This window comes from Gallus gallus, chromosome W (assembly GCF_016699485.2).
Source record: "Gallus gallus isolate bGalGal1 chromosome W, bGalGal1.mat.broiler.GRCg7b, whole genome shotgun sequence".
NCBI lineage: Eukaryota > Metazoa > Chordata > Aves > Galliformes > Phasianidae > Gallus > Gallus gallus.
The window spans coordinates 5,404,176-5,426,589 of NC_052571.1; the positions used below are offsets into that span (position 1 = coordinate 5,404,176).

At 38.5% G+C, this 22,414-nt stretch overlaps 1 protein-coding gene across 6 annotated transcripts in view; it reads left to right on the forward strand.

Annotated features, from left to right (window-relative positions):
- Positions 1-22,414, forward strand: part of LOC427025 (Nipped-B homolog-like) — a 159,034-nt gene that overhangs the window by 80,871 nt on the left and 55,749 nt on the right. For 5 of the 6 annotated variants that reach the window (XM_046905108.1, XM_040655189.2, XM_025144549.3 and 2 more), the window contains 2 exons: positions 2,630-3,259; positions 13,247-14,749. In XM_046905108.1, coding sequence (XP_046761064.1) covers positions 2,630-3,259; positions 13,247-14,749 — 2,133 coding nt within the window. The remainder of the gene's footprint in view (positions 1-2,629; positions 3,260-13,246; positions 14,750-22,414) is intronic. The other variant, XM_025144550.3, reaches the window with a different exon arrangement.

Here is a 22,414-nt window from a genome sequence, read left to right on the forward strand (position 1 = left end):
GGATCATCTCTTAGGCCACCCATCCCTGCTTCCACTGCTTATACTTCTTTCCCCTCAGTCTGACCAGCAGGTCCTTGTTCAGCTATGCTGGTTTCCTACCTCCTCTGCTTGATTTCTTATTCTAGAGGATGAAGAGCTCTTGTACTCTCAGAAACACATTCTTAAAGTGCTGCCAGCTCTATTCTGTTCCTTTGTCCCTAAAAACAGTTTTCCAGGGGATCTCATCCAATGCTTCCTTAAACAGCCTGAAGTTCACTCTCCTGAAATTCAGGGTCCTGACTCCACTCTTTGCCTGGTCCATGTTCCTTGAGATCAGGAACTTGACCAGGGCATGGTCACTGCAGCCCAGGCTGCCTCCAATCTTAATATCTCCTATGATCTCCTCTGCGTTGGTGAGCACCAGGTCCAGCAACACTTCACCTCTGGTGGATCTGTCCAGTACCTGAACCAGAAAGTCATCGTCAATGGACTCCACAAGTCTCCTGGACTGCTTGCAGCTGGCTGTGTTGTTTTCCCAGCAGATATCTGGGTGGTTGAAATTCCCCATCAGGATGAGAGCCTGCGAGCATGATGCCTCTTGCAGCTGAAGCAGGAAGACCTTATTCATAGACTACCCCTGTTCAGGTGGCCTATAGTAGACAGTGCTTGCTCCAAGATGAGACCGAGACTGTTGCCCAAAACAACAGCCTATCTTGCTAGAGGACACAGTCCTCTCCAGTGATAGCAGGTCGATTACATTGGGCTCGTCCACTGGTTTGAGGGGGCAAGATATGCTCTAACCTGCATCAACACCACAAGTGGGCTAATGCAGGTATATCCAGTGCCAAGCGCGAACCAGGCATATATTATTAAGGCACTTACCAAGCTGATGTCTAAAAAGTTTATAGCTCTCAATCATGGTATTCGAGTTATGTGAATCATCCCCACCACGTTTCTGTGATAGCAACAAGATCATTGTTTTCTAAGTGCACCAACTCCCCTTACTTATTTCCCATGCTGTGTATGTTGGTATAGAGGCACTTCAGCTGGGTTTTCAAATGCATTACCTTCCTAGAGGAAGGCCTTCCCACAAACCTCTGGGATAAATCTGAGGTTTTCTCCTACTGCTTCCTAAAGAGACAGTTTCCTGGCTCTTCTCTGTCACTCAGCATTATACCTCCTTCCCCCATCAGTCCCAGTTTAAAGCCCTGGTGATTATCCCAACCAGCTTGCTGCCTAAAGCAAAATGAAGTAGTGGAAAGATTTTGAGAATCAGGTTGAGTCAAAACAGGGCTTCCCAACATTGTGGATATTATTGGCAGGATATGGAGTTGTTTCTCATAGTCAAGAACTGGGTAAGATAAACCCGTTTTGTACCCAGATCTGCATACAGAGCCTATAGGATATTTCAGAATATCACAGTATACTGGAGAAAGAAAATTAAGTATATTAGTCTGTATAAAATCAGTAAAAGAGTACTACCTTTCATTTGAACTGAAGTTTTGGTAGACGTAGCCATTCTTTTTTTCATCTATACGTCAGTATGTTGTTTAGTAGATATTTTAAGAAATATTATTCATTGGACATTTAAGCTGCAGAATAAAGATGCTTTCTTGTTTAGTGGTGTTTCTTGAATGGAGCACGTGGGAACCTGTCTTCCAATAAATTTTTTCAGTGTTTTTAGAAGTACTGACTTACTATGACCTACAACAGTCACTTCTTTCTGAAGAGCAGTATTTCCTAGTAGATGAATGGGATCAGAGAAATGTTTGCTTTAGTTGAACAAGAGGAGGCTAGAGCTTTATTGAACCTTAATTGTAATTATTCTTTTTTATATACACCAATATTCCTTTTTAAACTAATAATTATAGCTTAAAATCATAGTCAGGAGAAGTTGAAAAGTTATCTGTTTTTCAAAATTTTTTCTGGGCTAACAGTTATGGGGAGTTGGTTTAATTTGAGGAACAAAAAGTATGATGAATTGGAGAATGTTTTTAATGAAAAATGTCCTCTAGATATACTTCAAATGTGGAATGAGTGCATGTAGAAGTAAACATTCATACTTAAAAAAAAAAGGGAGGCGATAAGACAAGGAATGGTTAAAAAAATAAATTAATTGTCTGAATCAAAGTTAAGTAAGAAGGAAAGACTAATTTATCTTTTAAGACATTTTCTAATTTCATCTTCCTTTGAACATGTAAGGTAGGAAATCTTCCCTAAACACATTTGTGTGTTGTCCAGTACACTGATCATTAAGTCTGCATCACTGGACCTTATGAAGAATATTTTTGATCTTTCCTTTTTCTATAGTCAGCTTACTTTCACTGACTATTTTCTAATAGTTTATATTATGAACCTGCAGGTACTATTTTTATTACTTTTTAATTTAATTTGTTTTGTTCAGTCTTCTCTGAAATGATCCCTTCTCCAGCTGCAGTGGACAGCTGAAACTCCTAGGAAATACAGTGCGAATATCTGGATTACATCTTGATCTAGGAATTATGTGTTTCCTACCAATATTATTTAGACCTTTTGTGAACACAGTTATATGTACAAATACACATTAAAATTATGTAGGTTATATTTAGTGTGTTGTTATATAAAACATGAAACAACATAACTGTTCAGTTTTTCTGAATTATTATTCTAGGATCAAGACCACCTTTAATCCTACAATCTCAGCCTCCACCTTATTCATCACCTAGAGATGTTCCCCCAGACATATTGTTAGATTCTCCAGAAAGAAAGCAAAAGAAACAAAAGAAAATGAAGTTAGGCAAGGATGAAAAAGACCAGACTGAAAAAGCTGCAATGTACGATATCATTAGTTCTCCTTCCAAGGACTCCACTAAGCTTACATTAAGACTCTCTCGTGTAAGATCTTCGGATTTGGACCAGCAGGATGATATGCTTTGTGGTTTGGAAAACAGCAGTGTGTCAGAGGGTGATATTCCTTTTAATGTGCAGTACCCAGGACAGACTTCTAAAACACCCGTTACTCCACAGGATGTTAACCGCCCACTAAACACTGCTCAGTGTTTGCCGCAGCATGAACAGACAGTTTTCCTTCAGGCACAAGTGCCTGTTTTACAACAGAACACTTCAGTTGCTGCAAAACAACCTCAAACTCCTGTGGTACAGACACAGCAACAGGTTTCGCAACAAGGAGCTATAACGTCATATGATGAAGTAGAATTGGATGCATTGGCTGAAATTGAGCGGATAGAACGTGAATCAGCTATTGAAAGGGAGCGATTTTCAAAAGAAGTGCAAGATAAAGGTAAAAGGATTGTGTGTGTGTATATACACTATATATTTTATATATCTAATATATAAAAACTAACTTCCTTTCATTGTCACATAGTTCAATTCTATTTATTCAGTATAGGTTCTTTTATGATATTCATCTTCATTCCCTCCAACAATGAACTGTAATCTCTAATACATGCATATTTTTAATAGCTGGTATTCTTTATTTGGGGTATTACTGTATAGAAAGTGAAGTTCTTGTGTTTCAGAATTCTTTTTAAACTATTCTTATTTGAACTATGAGACTGAATAAAGGACAATTAATGTTGTTTATAAAGTTTCTAAAATCCCAGTAGTACCATAATATAACATTTGTAGTAAGTTATGGTAGTTGGATTATTCATTAACTACCTATGTTGCCTAATTTAAGAAAATGTAGGAAAACTTTTATCCTCATCTATTAATATCCCTATTTGAACCTAACACAAAGGAGGTGTTAGATTAAAATCACATCTGTTCTTTTAAAGGTACAGTAACAATTGGGTAATATAGACTTCTATATTGTATGTTGTTCAAGTGCTCACCAGAGAGAGGATGTTTTCTCCCTATTCAAAGATTTTTTTCTTTAAAAAAAACAACAAAAAACAAAAAAACAAAAACAAACGGAGGGGGAGAGAGAGAATAATAAGAATATAATTGTTGTGGTTACTAAAAAGTTTAACTCTTTAGATATTCCTTATTTGGTAACTAAATCAAATCTTATTAAAAATGTTATTCGTGAATTTACTGAGAAAATGGGTGTTTATGTCAAAAGAGGTGTCTACTACATTTAATTTTGGTTTAATTAAATGGGGGGATTTTGCTGCTATGTTTACATCTCTTGTGCTAATTTTAAATTTGTTTATGGAAAGGTTGTGGTTTGTTTCTTAATACTTTCTTTCTTCAAAAGCTACTTTTATTATTGCACTGCTAGGTTAGATTCTGCAGCATGTTTTAGCTGAGAAACATCTGGAAATATGTGTCGTTTTTGTGTTTGTTTTTTTTTATGGAGCACAACAGCCTTCAAGCACTTAAAGCAAGACAAAAACACACTTCCTTTTTTGTTCTGGCTTTCAGAAAATTATTCACTTTAGTTGTGAAGTTTGTTTATCATAATTACATAGCCATAGGTAGACACTAATTTGTGATTTTTGTATAACGCAATCTTTCTTCTTCACTGCTGCTTGATAACCATCTTACTAAATATGGATTCTAACTTTATGCTCCACTTGTGCGCGTACATCCTCTGCCAGGTCTCAGTTCTTTCTGAGTTCCTGCAATTGCTGTGGATCAGGTGCAAGAGTTGCTGCCTTATTTTGGGACAAATGATCACCAATTATTGTCTGGTGGTAAGTTGCCCCTGTGCTAGGCAGCAGCTCCTTTCTCTTTGGCTGCAAAGGTTTCAGTCATGAATAAAGAAAATACTGAGTAGAATTTTTACCAGTCTCATGGCAGATTGCCTAGAAAGCAAGATATCTTGAAGAAATATGATTCTTATTTTTGGTCATGTTTTTGTCATTGCTTTTAAGTTTGTACTATGTCTACAAGTTGATATGCTTAGGGATTGTTCTAGTTATAGCTGTTTGGTTTTGTGTGACTGCAGGAAGAAGCTTCCTCTACAGTTCCTATGGGAATATGTCTGTTAGAAATATGTCCAGTACCTCCTAAATATGTCGTTCATTTTTGAGAAGCTGCATTTATGCAAAAGCCTGGCATTTATGCACTTGAGAACATATATTGTAACTTCAGATCATACTAGCTGATACTGTACATAGCAAGTGTCCCTCTAGGAATCTTACTTTAGATGCTAGCATATGCTGAAATTTGCATGAAAGTATCTTTGCTGCTTTAGTAATTGAGACATGGCAATACATACAATACATACTGAGAGTCACAGTACACTTTCTGTGTAGGTATTCTTTGTTGTCTTCCGTATAGTTCTTTGAGTGGAATTGTACTTGAATTTTGATAGAAGATTAGTGGTCTTCTCTGTCCTTTTTTAAGATATGAAATCTTTACAGTGCAGTGCTTCATCAAAGGTATTAATATGCTTCTTTGTAAACAGTAAGGTGTATATGACATGTTCTTTCTGAGCTTTGGAGCCAGTAGTGTGATGGAAATTTTATTCCAGGGAAGTGGTGGAGATGGTTTTCTGGAAGATCTTGACAAAAATTATACAATTGCTATGCTTGCTTAAGGCAATTTTCAAGTCCTTTTTTTAATGTCCTTTTTTATCGACTCATGAAAAATACTGCTAAAAGTAACATAATAATGTTAAAAGTGTATCATTTTGTGGGGCTGCCTTACTAGCTGTCCAGGGCTGCATGCAGCCAATGGGTTGGACATGTATGATAATAGACCTTTTGCCTCCATACCAGAGTGCTTTTCAGAGCTCTGTTTTTGTCTTTAACTGTGATTAACTGGATTATATGGTCTTTTCATCATGATAGAGAGGTACAAAGTTTGGAAAAAGTTAGTTTTGTCCTCTGTGTGTAAGGACAAGATTACATCTCCTCTTCCTACTTTTTTTTTTTTTTCATCAAGGAAAACTCTGTTGATTAATTTTGCAAGTAACTTGTCTGTATCAGTTAATGAAAGGACTAATTGGAGATTTTGAAGATTAAGACATTCAACACTAAAAGTTTCATTCTACTGCACCTATTATGTTTAATAGCTTCAGAACAAAGCATAAGTCTCTGGAACATGTAATGCCTCAGGTTTTCAGTTCCCATTGTCCCCTATTTCGTAATGACCTCTATGTCCTCATCATAATATACAAGTTGTCAGTCAGTACTAGATCATATCTTCTGTTTTAAAAATATGTATATCATAGGTATAAAAGGCAGTGAAACTTGGTGCACACATCCTTCTCTTCTAATCACTGTTAGTAGTCACATTTCCTTTAGTGCTTGGTGTTCTTGAATGCTTCTGAAACAAGAAGAGGTCTGTGTTCTGAACCCATTTTGTTTACTTAACTGAAGTTATACTTAGTTAACATTCTGAAGATAACTATTCTAGGAAAGTGCAAGAGATCCTGTTGATTTTTAAAAACTTATGTTCCAGGAATTTCTGTGCTTCTCAGGCATCTTTTCTCTTTCGGGGGAGGAGGGTGGTGTTGAGGAATAAATTTCCTTTTGGCAACCTCAGTTCTCTGCATTAACTTGTGCTTTGCAGCTCTTTGGATAGAAATGGGTTGTTTTTGTGTATAGACAAGTACTTCAAAGCTAGTTGTCTAAATTTGTCTGGAAATATTCTGTTTCTAGAACATTACATTAAACTATTATTGTTCTTCAAGATTTTGACCTGCTACTGAATTAATTTTCAGGTTTGTAGGGGAACTGTTATGTCACAGCATGAACTAATGATTGAGCACCTGGTGAAGGGGGTGGCTGGCCCAGGGAGTACAGGTACAAGCAATTGACCTGTGCTTTCCATATGACCCTCCCCCAGGCTCATTTAAGGGCTAGCCTCTGAAGGGTGTTTTTTGAAAAACTCACATAGCATAAAGCAAAAAGATAAAATTCTTAAGATACTAATGTTAAAAGTAGCTTTGAGTCTTTTAAAAGGAAAGAGAAGACGACCTTGAAAATTACTTGGAAAAAAACAGAAAGGAACTTTTTTTTTCTTTTTTGCCAAGCTCCTTTTTCAAATTGCTTTAGATTTTTTAAATTCAAATTTGCTTAATTTTTATTTGAGCTATTTCATATATAATGTTGTATGTTCACTGTTAGGTTTTTAGGCTGCTACAAAGATGGTTTTTATATGAGGAGAGTTTTTTTTACTTGTAAATGGCACTGCACCTTTTCTGGTGGGTTCCTGTACCACTTGGGAGAGGAAGTTATCATCAACACATTCCAGGAACCTCTTTGATTTCTAGTGCCCTGCTGTGTTGTCCCTCCAACAGATGTCAGGGTGGTTGAAATCCCCCATGAGGACTGTGCTTTGTGAATGCAAAGCTGCTCCTATCTGCCTATAGAGGGCCTCATCCACTTGGTCTTCCTGATCAGGCAACCTGTAGCAGATTCCCGCTATGTTGTCTCCTTCCCTTTAACCCTAACCCATAAGCTCTTTGTCAGCTCCTCATCCATCCCCAGGTAGAGCTCCATGGACTCCAGGTGGTCATTGATGTAGAGAGCAACACCCCCTCCCTTTCTCCCCTCCCTGTCTTTCCTAAGGAGTTTATACCTATCCCCAGTTGGGAGAGTCATCCCACCACATTTCAGTGATGCCAATGACATCATAGCCCTGTAGGCATACACACACCTGCAGCTCCTTCTGCTTGTTCCCCATGCTCCATGCATTGGTGTTCAGGCACTTGAGTTGGGTTCCCATTGAGTCTGATTTACCAATTAGAGTTCTCTCATCCTGACCTTAGGTGCTGTCTTACTGGCCTGTGATCCTACTCCCAATCCAGGGCATCCATTACTATTGTCAGCCTCAAAGTGGGAAGGTTTGAGGATCCCCACTTCCAGCAACTCCAGTTTAAAGCCCTCCTGATTAAATTGGAAAGCTTGCTGCTGAAGATGGTCTTCCCCTTGTCTAACAGATGAGCCCTATCCTCTCCCAGAAGACCAGATTTCTCAAAATTAGTTCCATAAAACAAGTAGACGAAGCCCTGTTCACAACACCACTCCCTTAACCATTTATTGATTTTCTTAATTTTGTCAGTCCTTTCCCTCCCCATTCCCTTAACCAGGAGGACTGATGAGAAGACTACCTGTGCTCCTGAGTCTTTTGCTGCTACTGCCAGCTCCTGTAGTCCCTCTTGATGTTCTTCAGGTTGCTGACAGCTGTGTCACTGGTGCCTACATGAAACAACAACAGCGGGTAGTAGTCTGTGGGATGTATAAGGTCTGGTAACTTCTGTTACATCCTTGATGCGGGGCCCTGGTTAGCAGCAGACCTCTCTAGATAGCAGGTCAGGGCGACAAATGGGTGCCTCTGTACCCCTCAGAAGAGAATCACCCACCACTATTACTCGTTGCTTTTTCTTAGTTGTGGTAGTTGTTATGCAATGGGGAGCAGGTCTGGCTGCCTTACTCAGTTCAGATGACTTACCTGTTATTGTTTCTTTTTCCTTCTCAGCCTGGAGAACTGTGAAGCAGTTCTGCAGAGGCACCTCAGGCTTTGAAGCAGGCTTTTTCCTCTTGTTAGTATTTCTCATGGCAATTTGCCATTTCTCATCCCTGTTTGTTTCCCCTCCAACTGGATATGCCAGTGGGGGAGTTTGGGGCTGTTTGGTCCTGGATTGTGGATTCAATGCAGATTGCATGTGAATTTGGCTGACTCTCTCTATCTCTGCCTCCCTGATAGTACACAGCTTTTTGACTGTCTCCTGTGTGTCATTCAACTGTCACAGGAGGTCATCCACCTGGGCACATCTTACACAGGCAAGTTTGCCACTCACCCCTGCTCCAGGAGCAAGGTCTAGATGCTTCCCACAGACCACAGTCTGCACAGATGCTTCTTCATTTAGAAGCTCTGTCTGAGTGGAGGCACAGTTCATGACCAGGGTAAGTGGTGCATACCCCCCTGCCAGAGCTGCAGCCTTAGCTTGGTATCAAGTCCTCACCATTCTGCTTTGAGGGTTGCTTAGAATGAGTACCCCTCGCTTCTGAAGCCAGCAAAACTTTAGTATCCTGCCCTGTGAGCTACTGCTCTGGCTGTTAACAGCACAGGTGACACCCACACTCTGTTTGCCCACCCTGTACTTGGTGGCCAGGGACTAGTTACTGCCTTCCTTGAGGCTTCTTTTAGGGGCACGGGTGTGGCCTCCATTGCCCTGGCAATGCCCATGCTGCCTCAGCCTCATATATACTCATAGATATACTTTGTATATAGCATATGCCCTTAATTGTACCTGTTAGGTGGATGGGAGGATTTATAACATTACCTATCCATTAATTATTTTGTTTCGGGATAGTCAATTCTCTGATGGATTTAAATCTTGATAAAGAAACAAGATGTATAATTAATAAAGCTTAATAAGAGTTTAAGCCCAGCATTTCTGTAGATCACAGTCACCAAGTTTGCTCTGATGTCAATCTAAGATGAGGCAAGCCTTTTCCGTTATTGTACTATGTAAATATTACTTGATCTAGTCGATTGATGCTTTTTAACATAAATTATGATTTCGGAATAAATTCAATATTTGAGAGGGAGATTAGAATTTATTGGTAAACACTTTTAACGTCTCTTGAAAATGCTTTAAAGTTTACTTTTTCTACGAATGAATAAAAACTAATTGGATAAGATGATTTGTGACATGTAAAGTAAGTAGCTTTCATTAAGCATACTGTTGTCCTTGTGAAATTAGGTGCTGCTTTGTATATTTCAAAAGTAATTGTATTTTAGGTTTTGCTCAGGATTTATCTTTTTAACAACTGAGTTTGGAAAGCTATATTTGTTCACAAAGCAGTCACATGGATGAAATCCAGAATTTGTCAGAAAATTCTCTTATAAATGAATATTGCTTTTGTAACTAATATTATTTTAATTCAGGGACTTTAAGTTATGACTTCCAGTCTCTAAACAAGTGTAGGTGCTTGATTATACTCTTATGTGGTTCAATTCTTTTTATTTTCTAGCGTATTATTTCTGTATTACTGTAGTTGACAAGGAATAATGACTTACAAGACATCCTTAAGTAGAAAAATCCTAAGATCATATTTAATTCTCTAGCTGATTGCATTATTGTCCTATTCAAGAAAACATGCAAAACTTTACAAAAATGAAGATTCTGAAGTGTGCTACACCCTAAGGCATGAGACATGTCAGAGCCTGCTTTAGTCTTTTTGTGTTTTATCCTGAATGAGTTTGCCTGATGGACTTTTTTTGTTGCACAGTGACTAGAAGATTGATTGAATTCTGTTGGCAGCTTGCTGAAAATTTGCATCTGTTACTGTTCAGATTCAAATCCCTTCCTCTGAACTGCAGCAACTGGAAGCCGTCCGGTCTCTTGTTATTCTGAAGTCTTTGGAATTTTCAGTTTAGAAAGGCTTCCTGTACCAGGTTCATAACTACTTTCTTAGTTTCTTCTCGGTAAGGGAGCAAGCAGTGAGACTAAAATTGCTGAGCTGTTTGTTCAGTCTCTCCTTCAAGGGGAGGAGCAAGTGCTGTGGGAATCTCTTCTACTGATTGGAAGGGTTCTCTGATTGTTCATTTCTTTGTTTCTTGGAATACGGATTTAGGGAGGAGGTGAGGTGAGATCAAACTCTCAGGCTCAGTAATGCTAAAAGTTCATGAAGGAGTAGAAAGATGAAAATGGATATTTGCCCTCACTCTATTGATATGTCATCCATCAGTACCATTAAAGTAATTTCATATTTAAACCTTTCTTATATCCAGATTATATTGACTGGTTTAGGCAAAACACTTTTGGTTGATAGAACAGGGTGTTTGGACAACTTTGAAGAGAACTGTGAAAAATTCCCAGGAAAAAATGAAACCATTGTCAGTAAACACCGATTTGTTATTTAAGAGTATGGTTAGCTGTTATTTGTTGAAAATTCCCAGTCTTGATTGGTAGCTTAAATAAGATAAACATATAATTGGCCTCTGGCTGACTTGTCTGTCGTGTTGTTCAAAAATGGAAGATTTGACAAGTAGTAATAACTGTTTAGGGCTGGTATGTTTGATATAAATTTAGTTGTTGTTGATTTAAATAATACAAATACGTGGCGTTTCATGTGAGTGGAGACATCCTCACAATCTCTGAAGAATGTCAGTTTTAAAGAGTCTATACAAGAGTCTAAATTTTTATGCCATAAAAAAAAGTCTTTACTGTACAGTGGTTCATCCAGAACTTAAGTGTTGAGAATCAATCTTTGTAGTTCTGAAGAAGAATATATACACATTTATCCATCTTGGATCTGAAGTCTCCAACTGAATCCATTACAAGATGTAAATGGGGAAGTGATAATTTAATTGTTTTTTCAGATCATTCAAGATCATTCAGATATCCGGATTTTGGTGTCTATAAAAGAGTATTAATAGAGAAATGTTATCATTCTGCTAAAACAAAGCTCTTCTTTAGACTTGTTACCTTTTAACAGGCATTTTCAAAAGACCCATTTCAATTTGCTAGAACATGCAGTTCTAAAAGTTTTTGGGCTATTGTCCTATTATATAATCTGGTACTTGAGGCAATCATTGGATTTGCAAGAAAGCAGTATTGTTGGAGACTTGAACATTAAGGATGTTCTGGCTGCTGCTTTTGAAAGATTTCATGTTAAATGGAGGAACTGAGACATTTCCTTAATCCAATTCCCCAAGTTAATTCATTTTGATGAGCATGTTGCCATGTAAAGAGAATGTCTATGTGGATTTGCCAAACCAAAACCATGCATACATAGAAGAACAACCAGGATCGGACAGTACTCTGAACTGTCATAAATTTCTTCAAGGAATCACTTTGGATGTATCTATATTCTTGGGGTACAGGTAGGGGAAGGGAATAATGTTTCTAAAAAGAAAGGAATCTGAAAACAAACTTGGATGCCCGATCTCTAACTTAGAAAGCCCTTTTGTGGCTAACTATTCCTTTTGTTACAAAGAGTGAAGCAAAGAGATCCTGATCCCACTTTATTGGTCTCAAGAGCTTGTCAGCCTACCTGTTCAGAGTTGTGACAAGCTCTGTGAGATTTGAAAGAAAAACATTAGTCTGATATTTTGACTAAGTCCTAAATCCTGATAATAAAATGATATTCTACTGTCTGTGGAGTAAAAAGGATGAAGATTAGAGTTTATTTCTCTCTTCCTTGATTGCTTCCTCCTTGCACTCCCTCCTTTACACCGAATAAATTAATTTTTTTATATTGTTTGTTTGCATTTTGACAATAGATCTACATAATTTCTAACTTATGTTTAGACATTCCTTAGACTTAACATCATATTTCCTGATTACGGAGAAAGTAATTTATTTATTTATTAACACGTTACATAATGATAGTTGACAAATATATAAGCCTTAGTGCAGGTAGGACTTTTAGTACTAATGGCAGTAATTAATTTTAGTTTAGAGTACCGTGTTGGTAATATAAATAGCTTGTTGTTTAAATAGAACATATTCTTTTTAATATTTCAATGTGTTTCTCATTTCTATGAAAGCTACTAAATTGCAAGATGTATGGTTGGCTCACTTTTTATTTTTCTGTATTCTACTCTTGATTTTTTTAATACAAACTGAAAAGATAATTGCAGAGTCAAGCTCTTGACACTATGTAAAATATCACTGAACTTTTTATTTTATCCATTGAAAGCACTATGGTTGCAAAGGAAAATTAGTAAATCTTTTAAGTGTAGGCCCTCTCACCTAATATATATGTGTTATGATATACACTCCAACTCTTGGTATACTGCTTTGCTTCACAGAGAGGAATGGAGTGTTGGAGTTATTTTAATGATTTTTGTACATTGTTCCTGTTTCTTAACAATAATATGCATTAAGTCCAACTGATGCACTGAACCATGTAGGGAGATTCTGTCTTGATCACTGCAGATCATTGCTTCTTTCATGTATAAGGAAGCAAGCTGAATCTGCAGATAATTTTTTACAGTAGTATTAATCAAAAAGCAGTTATGAAGTTGCACCTTCAGTGTCTTTGCAGACTTTTGCTTCAACCTTAAATTGTTTTGTTTTTTAGTTTTTGTCCTTATATATTGCAACTGCTTTATTTTAGATGGTTCTCTTAGGAATTTTAGAGGGACTTGGATTTCATGTTTTGTGGATTTTTTTTAATGTGGTAAATTAATGTGCACCTGTGGTAGACTGACAATGAACAATAGTCTATGAATACCTTAAAGTATTAACTAGACGAGTTCTATTCTTGCTTTTAAATTCATTGAGCTTTATTATGTGTGCACATAAACGCTGAGGGGAATTAATTTGTAGGGATAGAGGGGAATAGATATTTTTGCTTGGAGACAATCTATATATATATATATATATAATTTATGACTTCTATCTTTTAAATTGTAGATAAGCCTCTGAAGAAGCGAAAACAAGAAAACAAACCACAGGAGGCTGGTGGTACTACTGGAGGAAATAGACCAACTTCTCAGGAGACATGTTCTGCAGGAAATGGGGCAAGGCCACCATTGATGGTTAGTATTGATCTTCAGCAAGCAGGAAGAGCGGACTCTCAGGCAACATCAACTCAGGATTTGGATGCCTTCAAAAAAAAAGAAGAAATAAAGCAGTACAATGATGGGTTTGTGAGTTTTCCCCAAGAAGACACTGTTGGAATTAAACTTAAACCTGAAAACCATCCTGAGATTTTTAGGAAAAAGGCAGACTTTGGGGGTCAAAAGACATCTATCCAACAAAATGAAAACAAACAGATGGAATTTCAGCAAAATGAGAGCAGAAGGTTGGAAAGTAAACTGAATGAGAACAAACAGATAGAGGCTAAATATGAAAGCAAGCATGAAAGCAGTCAAATAGAGCCGAAACAAAATGAGAACAGACAGACAGAGTCAAAACAAAATGAGAGCAGGGAAATGGAGATAAAACCAAATGAGGGAAAGCAAAATAATGGCAAACAGGAAATAAGACAGAGGCCTGAAATGCCAAAACAGAAGACTGAAGGCAGGCCTGAAATACCAAAACATAGACATGACAGTAGGAGGGACTCCAGTAAACCGTTATCAGATAAGAAAATTGAAATATCTAGGCATAAAACAGATGTGAAATCTGATCCTTCAAAGATAAAATGTGAAAGTAGATCAGATTCAGTGAAACAAAGGCCTGATGGGCGTTCAGTTTCTGATACACTGAGGTGTGACCATGTTAACCTTAAACAAAGATCTGAGGACAGAGGGGAGTCAGAGAGATACAGAGGAGATCCGATCAAGATAAGACGACCTGAGTATTTGAGATCCTCAAACAAAAATGAACATGATTCTAAGCATGGTATAAAATCTGATGTTTCAAAAACTGAGAAATTTGAAAGGAAGCATAGACATGAGTCTGGTGAATCAAGGGAAAGATTTTCATCTGGGGATCAGAAATCAAGACCTGATAGCCTTCGTATTAAACAGGAAAGTAAAGGAGACTGTAGTAAATCAAGACCTGATAAACCTGGTTTTAAATCACCCAACAGCAAGGATGAACGAAGGATAGATGGTAATAAGAGTAAAGTAGATAGTAATAAAATACATACTGGCAATAAAGCAGAGTTTCCCAGTTACTTGTTGGGGGCAAGATCTGGCACACTGAAACATTTTGTCATTCCAAAAATCAAGCGTGATAAAGATGGCAATGTCACTCAGGAGTCAAGGAAAACTGAATGTAAAGGTGAACAGAAGGACAAAGTAGAGAAGATTGGGCTAGTTGAAGACCTAAATAAAGGAGCTAAGCCTGTAGTTGTCCTTCAGAAGCTTTCTTTGGATGATGTGCAGAAATTTATTAAGGATAGAGAAGATAAATCAAGGGGCTCGTGTTTTAAGCCTAACAAGAACAAGTCATCCAAGTCTAATAAAGGTAAGATCGTTTTTTTAAAATGCATTATATCTTGTACCTGTTCTGTTCTTTTAGATTTGCTGTTCCTGTGGTTAAAAATTAAAGACAAAAGTTTGATCGTTTATATGCTTGCTTATATGGTGATTTTGGGGAATCAAAGTGAAACTCAATTCAGGACTTGTTATTGGAAATACTGCTCCAGTGTAAGTGAAATGATTTATTTACTCTGATGCAAGTACCTTATGTGGGAAAACTTAAATGGTTTTAAGCTGTACTTTCATCTACATTAGTTTAATTTGTAATTTCTCTAGTTTAACATAACTGATATATGTATGAATTAAACTGGTTTAAATGTGTCTGGATAAATGACTGTTACTATTGTAACTAAATTAGTGTACCTGGAGTGGTACTTAGACAAGCACTAAGATTCTTTTATATTTTTAATTAGGACTGAAATGTGTTTTTTCCAAGAGATGTTTTGAAATAACACAATAAGAATAGAGTTATAAAATACCGTCTGTCTTTCTTTTGCTATAAACAAAACACGTGTGAGGAGTCTCCACAATTTAGGCTTTCTCTGGTTTAACTCAGCAGGCAGCTAAATGCCATGCACCCCTAGTAGAATGGGGGAGAAAATTGAAAACAGAATTGGAAGAACTCATGGGTTGAGATAAGGACAGTTTAATAAGAAAGAATAACAAAAGGGAGAAAGAAAAAAAAAAGTGGGGAAAAAAATTAACAGAAAAGGGTAAATAGAGTATGTGATGCACATTGAAGTTGCTCACCACCAGCTGACCAATGCTCAGCTAGTTGCTGAGCAATGGCAGGCCCTGGCCACTCCTCGCAGTTTTTATTGTTTAGTGTGACTCTATATGGTATGGAATATCCCTTTGCTACTTTGGGTCAGCTGTCCTGGTTCAGTCCCTTCCCGGCTCCTTGTGCCCCCCCCAGCCTCCTCACTGGCAAGGCAGTTTTAGAAGATAAAATGTCCTTGGCTCTGTGCAGCACTGTTCAGCAACAACCAAAACATGTTATCAACATTATTTTCATCCTAAATCTAAAACCTAGCATTATACCAGATACTATGAAGAAAATGAACTCTATTGCAGCTTAAACTAGTACAGTATGCACCCCTTATTCTATACCATCTACATTATATTCAGGTCTTGCACTTTCCAATTCGCTTGGAAAGCATGGCTGCATATTTTGCACTGTTCACAGGACTGTTTTTAGCCAATGTATCACAGTGCATAAAATTATTTGCCATAACTTGAGTTAGCACTGCTCTGCGCCATCCCATGCCTTGGTTTCAGCCCAGACAATGCCAATCACACACTGCTGTTTGGCTGTTGCTGAGTGATGGGTGCATGCCCATGGCTGGGCCAGGCTGCTTGGCAGGGAAGAGCTGCTGCCATAATAGTGTGGGGCAGGGGGCAGCTGCAAGATGGGCTGGGTTGCAACTCACAGGTTGGACATGCCTGTGGTAAGCAATTGGTTGACATTTTAAAATTAGTAATATGGACAGGATGTTATTCCATACAGCTTGTGAGGTTTAATATTAGATCATTTGTTTCTTCTGTAGTTACCACTTCTGTTATATGATTGCTTTTCTTTTTTGTGCTAAAATTTTGACTACTTTGGTTTCAAACTGGAGTAGATCATCTCACATTTTGAAATTAATGTTACTGACTGATAAAGGTTCCTTTTTAAATTTTTTGGCATTTGAAGCATTTAAATTTCTTGCATATATGTTTTACAGAGCTGTCATCTCAAAACAAAGAAAACAAGTGATAGGGGAGAGGATTTCAGCTGTATACAGTATTATTTATGAATGCAGTTACAGGAATATCATTGTGAATGTGTGGTTAAAATGTTTTTTTCAATGTTGATTATATAAGAAATTATGTAGAAATCTGTGAATATATAATAGTTTATTTGCATACGTAAAAAGTGGTATCTGTATAATGAATTTTCTGTGCTAAATCTATACTAACCTGATTGTTTTGACTCTTAAAGACTGAATAGTTCAAGATGAAAATTAATTATTTTGTAAAATATGAGACTCCTTGTTAGATATTTTCTTTTAATCTACAAAATGTAAACATTTCCTTTTTTTTTTTTTTTTTTTTTGACTTTCAGAACAGGCAAGATTTCCATTGCTAACAATAATAGCTATCAAGTTGGACACAAAATTATGACATTTTTGTTGTCAGTTAAGTCTAAAGATTTTCTATGAAACCTGCTTGTTCTTGATAGAGATGCAATTCAGTTCTAGTCTCAAAAGGATAGACTTTGAATTTGAACAATTCTGTGAACAGGAAATTAGTAATATTTAGAGGTTCTAGCTCCCTCAGAGCCATATACAGTGCATGTATGCTTTCTAAAATGTTTCTGAACTAGACTTCTTAGTCTATAGCATAAAGGTTTTACTGACTTGTCCAACTGGGTGACTCTAGTAGGTGTGGCATTCATGAGCAGTGTATTCATTTTGAACTCAGGTTTATAACTTTTCTACAATGTTTTTATTTCATTTTTTGAGAAGTCATATTTTTATATGTTCTGCAATAACTTTGGGCATATTTTCCAGGAAAAAAAAAAATATGTTTAAATGTGAAATCAGTCCAGTCTCTTTGCTATTGTACCCAGGTTAAGATTCTTACAAGGATACTATAGATTTCATAGAAAAAATAGTGTTGTAAACTACATTTCTCTTACAAATCAAGTTTCAAACGTTCAGCCAGGCAGATTCTTCACTTCATATTTTTTCATGTGTATTTTTAGTTTTATGCTTTTTGCCCAAGTTCCTGTTAACTTACTACTTATTATGTATTATGCTAAATACTTAGGTGAACTCTGGTGTCTGAAAAGGTTCATAATTCATAAATCTATCTTCTTATAAGCCAGTCTACTTGTCAACAATTGACTGATACAGACAATATTCATGCGATTTCCACAGTGTCCTCTCTCCAAATGAGAGAAAGTATTCATTTTTTAACTCTGTGCCATTTTTTGTTTTAAACATTTTAATGCAATAGGAAATGCATTTTTCATGAACATTATTTTAGTTTATTCTATATTGTTTGTAATAGATTATTGCAAATCTTTTCTGTTGTTGCCTTTAGCATCACTATTCATTTTCCTCTCCCATCCCTCTTATTTAATGTAACTTAGTATATTTTGATTGTTCTTTCCTTCTTTTACCTACTTGTATTTCTTGTTCTTTTTTTCCTTTGTCATGTATCCTTCCCACATGAAATGGCCTTATCATATTCAACAACATTGCTGTGGTCTAGCTTAAATTAAGTTTAAAATAGGCTAAGTTCAACTAGTTCAAAACACAATTTAGATGGTCATTCTGTCTTAAAGGACTACTGCCAATTCATTCTGAAACTTAATAAAATTGCTTGTTTTAAACTAAGATAAATGTTTTATAAACTGAAAGTCTATACAACTTTTATATTGTTTTAATAAACTTTTAAATTTGGAAGTCATACTTCTATTGTGCCTATATTTATTATCCTGTATTTATTATATACAGGGTAAGCCTTCATTGTTCTGGAAAAAGAAATGCTTTTCTCATATTTTATAGACAAGTTTGAAATTTTGTTACTTTATGAATAGAAGTAGTAGCCATAGTTCCATGACTGTTAAGTTTTAAAATTCTAACTGTATCTTTAGGAAAAAATCACTTTCATAAGAATTCTATACTCTTTCAGTATTTAAATGGATGGAGACCGACTTTTTACACAGTGATAGCGTACACCATCTGATAATGATAGGACAAGGAGGAACGGTTTTAAACTAAAACAGGGGAGATCTAGGTTAGATGTCAGGGGGAAATTTTTCACTCAGAGGGCAGAGAGGCACTGGAACAGGTTGCCCAGAGAAGCTGTGGATGGCCCATCCCTGGAGATGTTCAAGGCCAGCTTGGATGGGGCCCTGGGCAGCCTGATCTAGCAATCGGCAACCCTGTCCATTGCAGGGGGTTGGAACTAGATGATCTTTGAGGTCCTATCCAACCCAAATCATTCTATAATTTTTCTGTTATCCTCTTTTCTGAGATACTAATTACTACCTCTTTTCAACTTAACTAGACCGGAAGAGGAGCTGGTTGTCCCTCATGCCATTAGAATCATAGAATCACCAAGGTAGGAAAAGACCTCCAAGATCATCTAGTCCAACCGTCCACCTACCACCAATATTCCCCCATTAAACCATGTCCCTTAGTAGAAGTATTTTAAGATAAGTTGGATTTACAGAGGATCCATTTTAAAATACACTTTGTCCATTTAGCTCTTAGTCATTTTTCTCCTTTTTGAATTCTTGTTAACAAGATCACAATTTGAAAACTACTCCAGGCATCATTTAGTCAAAAGCCAAAACTAAAATATATATACTGAGTTAAATAACCTAGAAAGATTTCATAGAATATCTGTCATAGAATCTATGTATCATATACCGCTCTATCTGTAATAGGCTTGAGTTGGAAGGGACTTCAAAGATAATCTAGTTCCTACCCCCCCCTGCCATGGGCAGGGTTGCCAACCACTCAATCAGACTGCCCAGGAACCCTGGCCTTGAACCCCTCCAGGGCTAGGGTGTCCACAACTTCTCTGGGAAGTCTGTTCTGGTGCCTCACCATCCTCTAAGTGAAGAATTTCTTCCTAATATCTAACCTAAACCTCCTCTCTTTCAGTTTAAATTCACTCCCCCTTGTCCTATCACTATCTACCTGTGTAAAAAGTCAGTCCCCCTCCTGCTTGTAAGCTCCTTTCAAGCATTGGAAAATTGCAATGAGGTCTCTCCAGAGTCTTCTCTTCCCCAAGCTAAATGCCCCCAGCTCCCTCAACCTTTCATCATAGAAGAGGTGCTCCAGCCCTCTGATCATCTTCGTGGCCCTCCTCTGGACCCACTCCAACAGCTCTGCATCCCTCCTGTACTGGTGGCCTCAGGCCTGGACACAGTACTCCAGATGGGGCCTCGCAAGGGCAGAGTAGAGAGGGACAATCGCCTCCCTGTCCCTCCTCTTTTGATGCAGCCCAGGATACCGTTGGCCTTCTGGGCTGCAAGCGAAAACTGCTGGCTCATGTCCAGCTTTTCATTCATCAGAACCCCCAGTTCCTTCTTGGCTGGGCTGCTCTCTAGGAGTTCATCTCTGAATCTGTACTCGTACCTGGGATTGCTCCAACCCTGATTTCTGGGCAGCAATAAACCAGATGAGGCTTAACAAAAGCAAGTGTAGTCTTGCACCTGGGAAAGAATAACCACAAGTATCAGTACAGGTTGATACATGACCTGCTGGAGAGGAGCTCTGCGGAGAAGGACCTGGGGGTACTGGTGGATGACAGGTTGTCCATGAGCCAGCAGCTTGGATCTGCTCCACAATCTCCTCAGGCACAGAGGTGAGGCTGACCGGTCTGTAGTTCCCCAGGTCCTCCTTCTTTTCATTCTTGAATACGGGAGTGATGTTTTCCTTTTTCCAGTCACCAGGGACTTTGCCTGACAGCCATGACTTTCCACGTGTAATGGATAGTGGCTTGGCAACCACACCAGCCAGTTCCTTCAGCACCCTGAGATACATATCATCTGGCCCCATAGACTTGTACGCATTCAGCCTCATGAGGTGATCTCAGACTTGCTCTGCTCTTATACTGGGAGGGATTTTGCTCCCCTGACCCCTGCTTGGAAGTTCAGGAACAAGAGAGGCATGGGAAGCTTGACTAGCAGTGAAAACTGAGGCAAAGAACTCATTAGGAACTCATTAAGCCTTTTCCACATCTGAGGAGGCCTGTTTTCCCTTTTCATTTATCAGAGAGGGTACACTCTCCTTTGCCTGTCTCTTGTGACCAATGTACCTAAAGAAACACCACTTCTTGTTTTTTACATCCCTTGCTAAGCTTATTTCCATCTGTGCCTTGGCTTTCCTGATCCTATCCCTGTACATCCTGACAGCATCCCTGTATTCCTCTTAGGCCACCCATCCCTGCTTCCACTGCTTATACTTCTTTCCCCTCAGTCTGACCAGCAGGTCCTTGTTCAGCTATGCTGGTTTCCTACCTCCTCTGCTTGATTTCTTATTCTAGAGGATGAAGAGCTCTTGTACTCTCAGAAACACATTCTTAAAGTGCTGCCAGCTCTATTCTGTTCCTTTGTCCCTAAAAACAGTTTTCCAGGGGATCTCATCCAATGCTTCCTTAAACAGCCTGAAGTTCACTCTCCTGAAATTCAGGGTCCTGACTCCACTCTTTGCCTGGTCCATGTTCCTTGAGATCAGGAACTTGACCAGGGCATGGTCACTGCAGCCCAGGCTGCCTCCAATCTTAATATCTCCTATGATCTCCTCTGCGTTGGTGAGCACCAGGTCCAGCAACACTTCACCTCTGGTGGATCTGTCCAGTACCTGAACCAGAAAGTCATCGTCAATGGACTCCACAAGTCTCCTGGACTGCTTGCAGCTGGCTGTGTTGTTTTCCCAGCAGATATCTGGGTGGTTGAAATTCCCCATCAGGATGAGAGCCTGCGAGCATGATGCCTCTTGCAGCTGAAGCAGGAAGACCTTATTCATAGACTACCCCTGTTCAGGTGGCCTATAGTAGACAGTGCTTGCTCCAAGATGAGACTGAGACTGTTGCCCAAAACAACAGCCTATCTTGCTAGAGGACACAGTCCTCTCCAGTGATAGCAGGTCGATTACATTGGGCTCGTCCATTGGTCTGAGGGGGCAAGATATGCTCTAACCTGCATCAACACCACAAGTGGGCTAATGCAGGTATATCCAGTGCCAAGCGCGAACCAGGCATATATTATCAAGGCACTTACCAAGCTGATGGCCGCCAACGGGACACCTCAAGACATCGAGAGCAACCAAGAGACTCATTTCACTGGCACAATAATGCAACACTGGGCAGAAGAAAAGAACACTGAGTGGCGATTCTACCTGCCATATAATCTGACGGGCAGGCCTTATTGAACGCTATGACAGGCAAATTATACAAGCATTGCAGTGTACTGGGTCACCATAATCGAAAGGGCTTCCCTTTAACCGTCTCAATCACTGGTTCACTCCACGAACAATGGAGTGTAGTGGAAATTCTAAGTCAAGGCTTGAAACAGTGTTTTAAAACCTGGTAGGAAGGCAGGGCCATCCCATGGAAGCTCAGGTGCATGCAATGTACCTGAGTGACTGGAAGGGGTGGATCCTGGCTCCACCCCTTCCCAGACTTCATTTAAGGATTGGCAGTGAAAGCAGTGGTGTTTTTCAGATGTCTTTTTATGCTTAAGGTCTTGTCAAGGTAGGCAGCTTCTTTACACACACTCTGTCTCTCTCTCTCTCTGTGTGTGTATGTGGTTTCAGTTGATGAGGCAGTGATGACCTCTACTATATCATGAGATTTATTCAGTTGTGTCCACATTCTTCTCTGGCTTTGTCCCATTTCTCAAGGCCAGAGCTGAGGACTGGAATATAAACAGGGAGGCAGAATCTCTCTTTTTATTAGCCAGAGTCTGGGAATCCTCCCTTTGTGCCAGTGTTAAGGTACATGAGGGAAAAATTACTCTAAAGAAACATGTTCAAGCAGATTTTATGGAATGATACAGGACATACATCTTAGCACTACGTCTCTCCTTCCTGCCAAATCCAGTGGTGCAGACTCCTCTAGACAGTCCCTTGGGCTGTGGTGCTGGGGT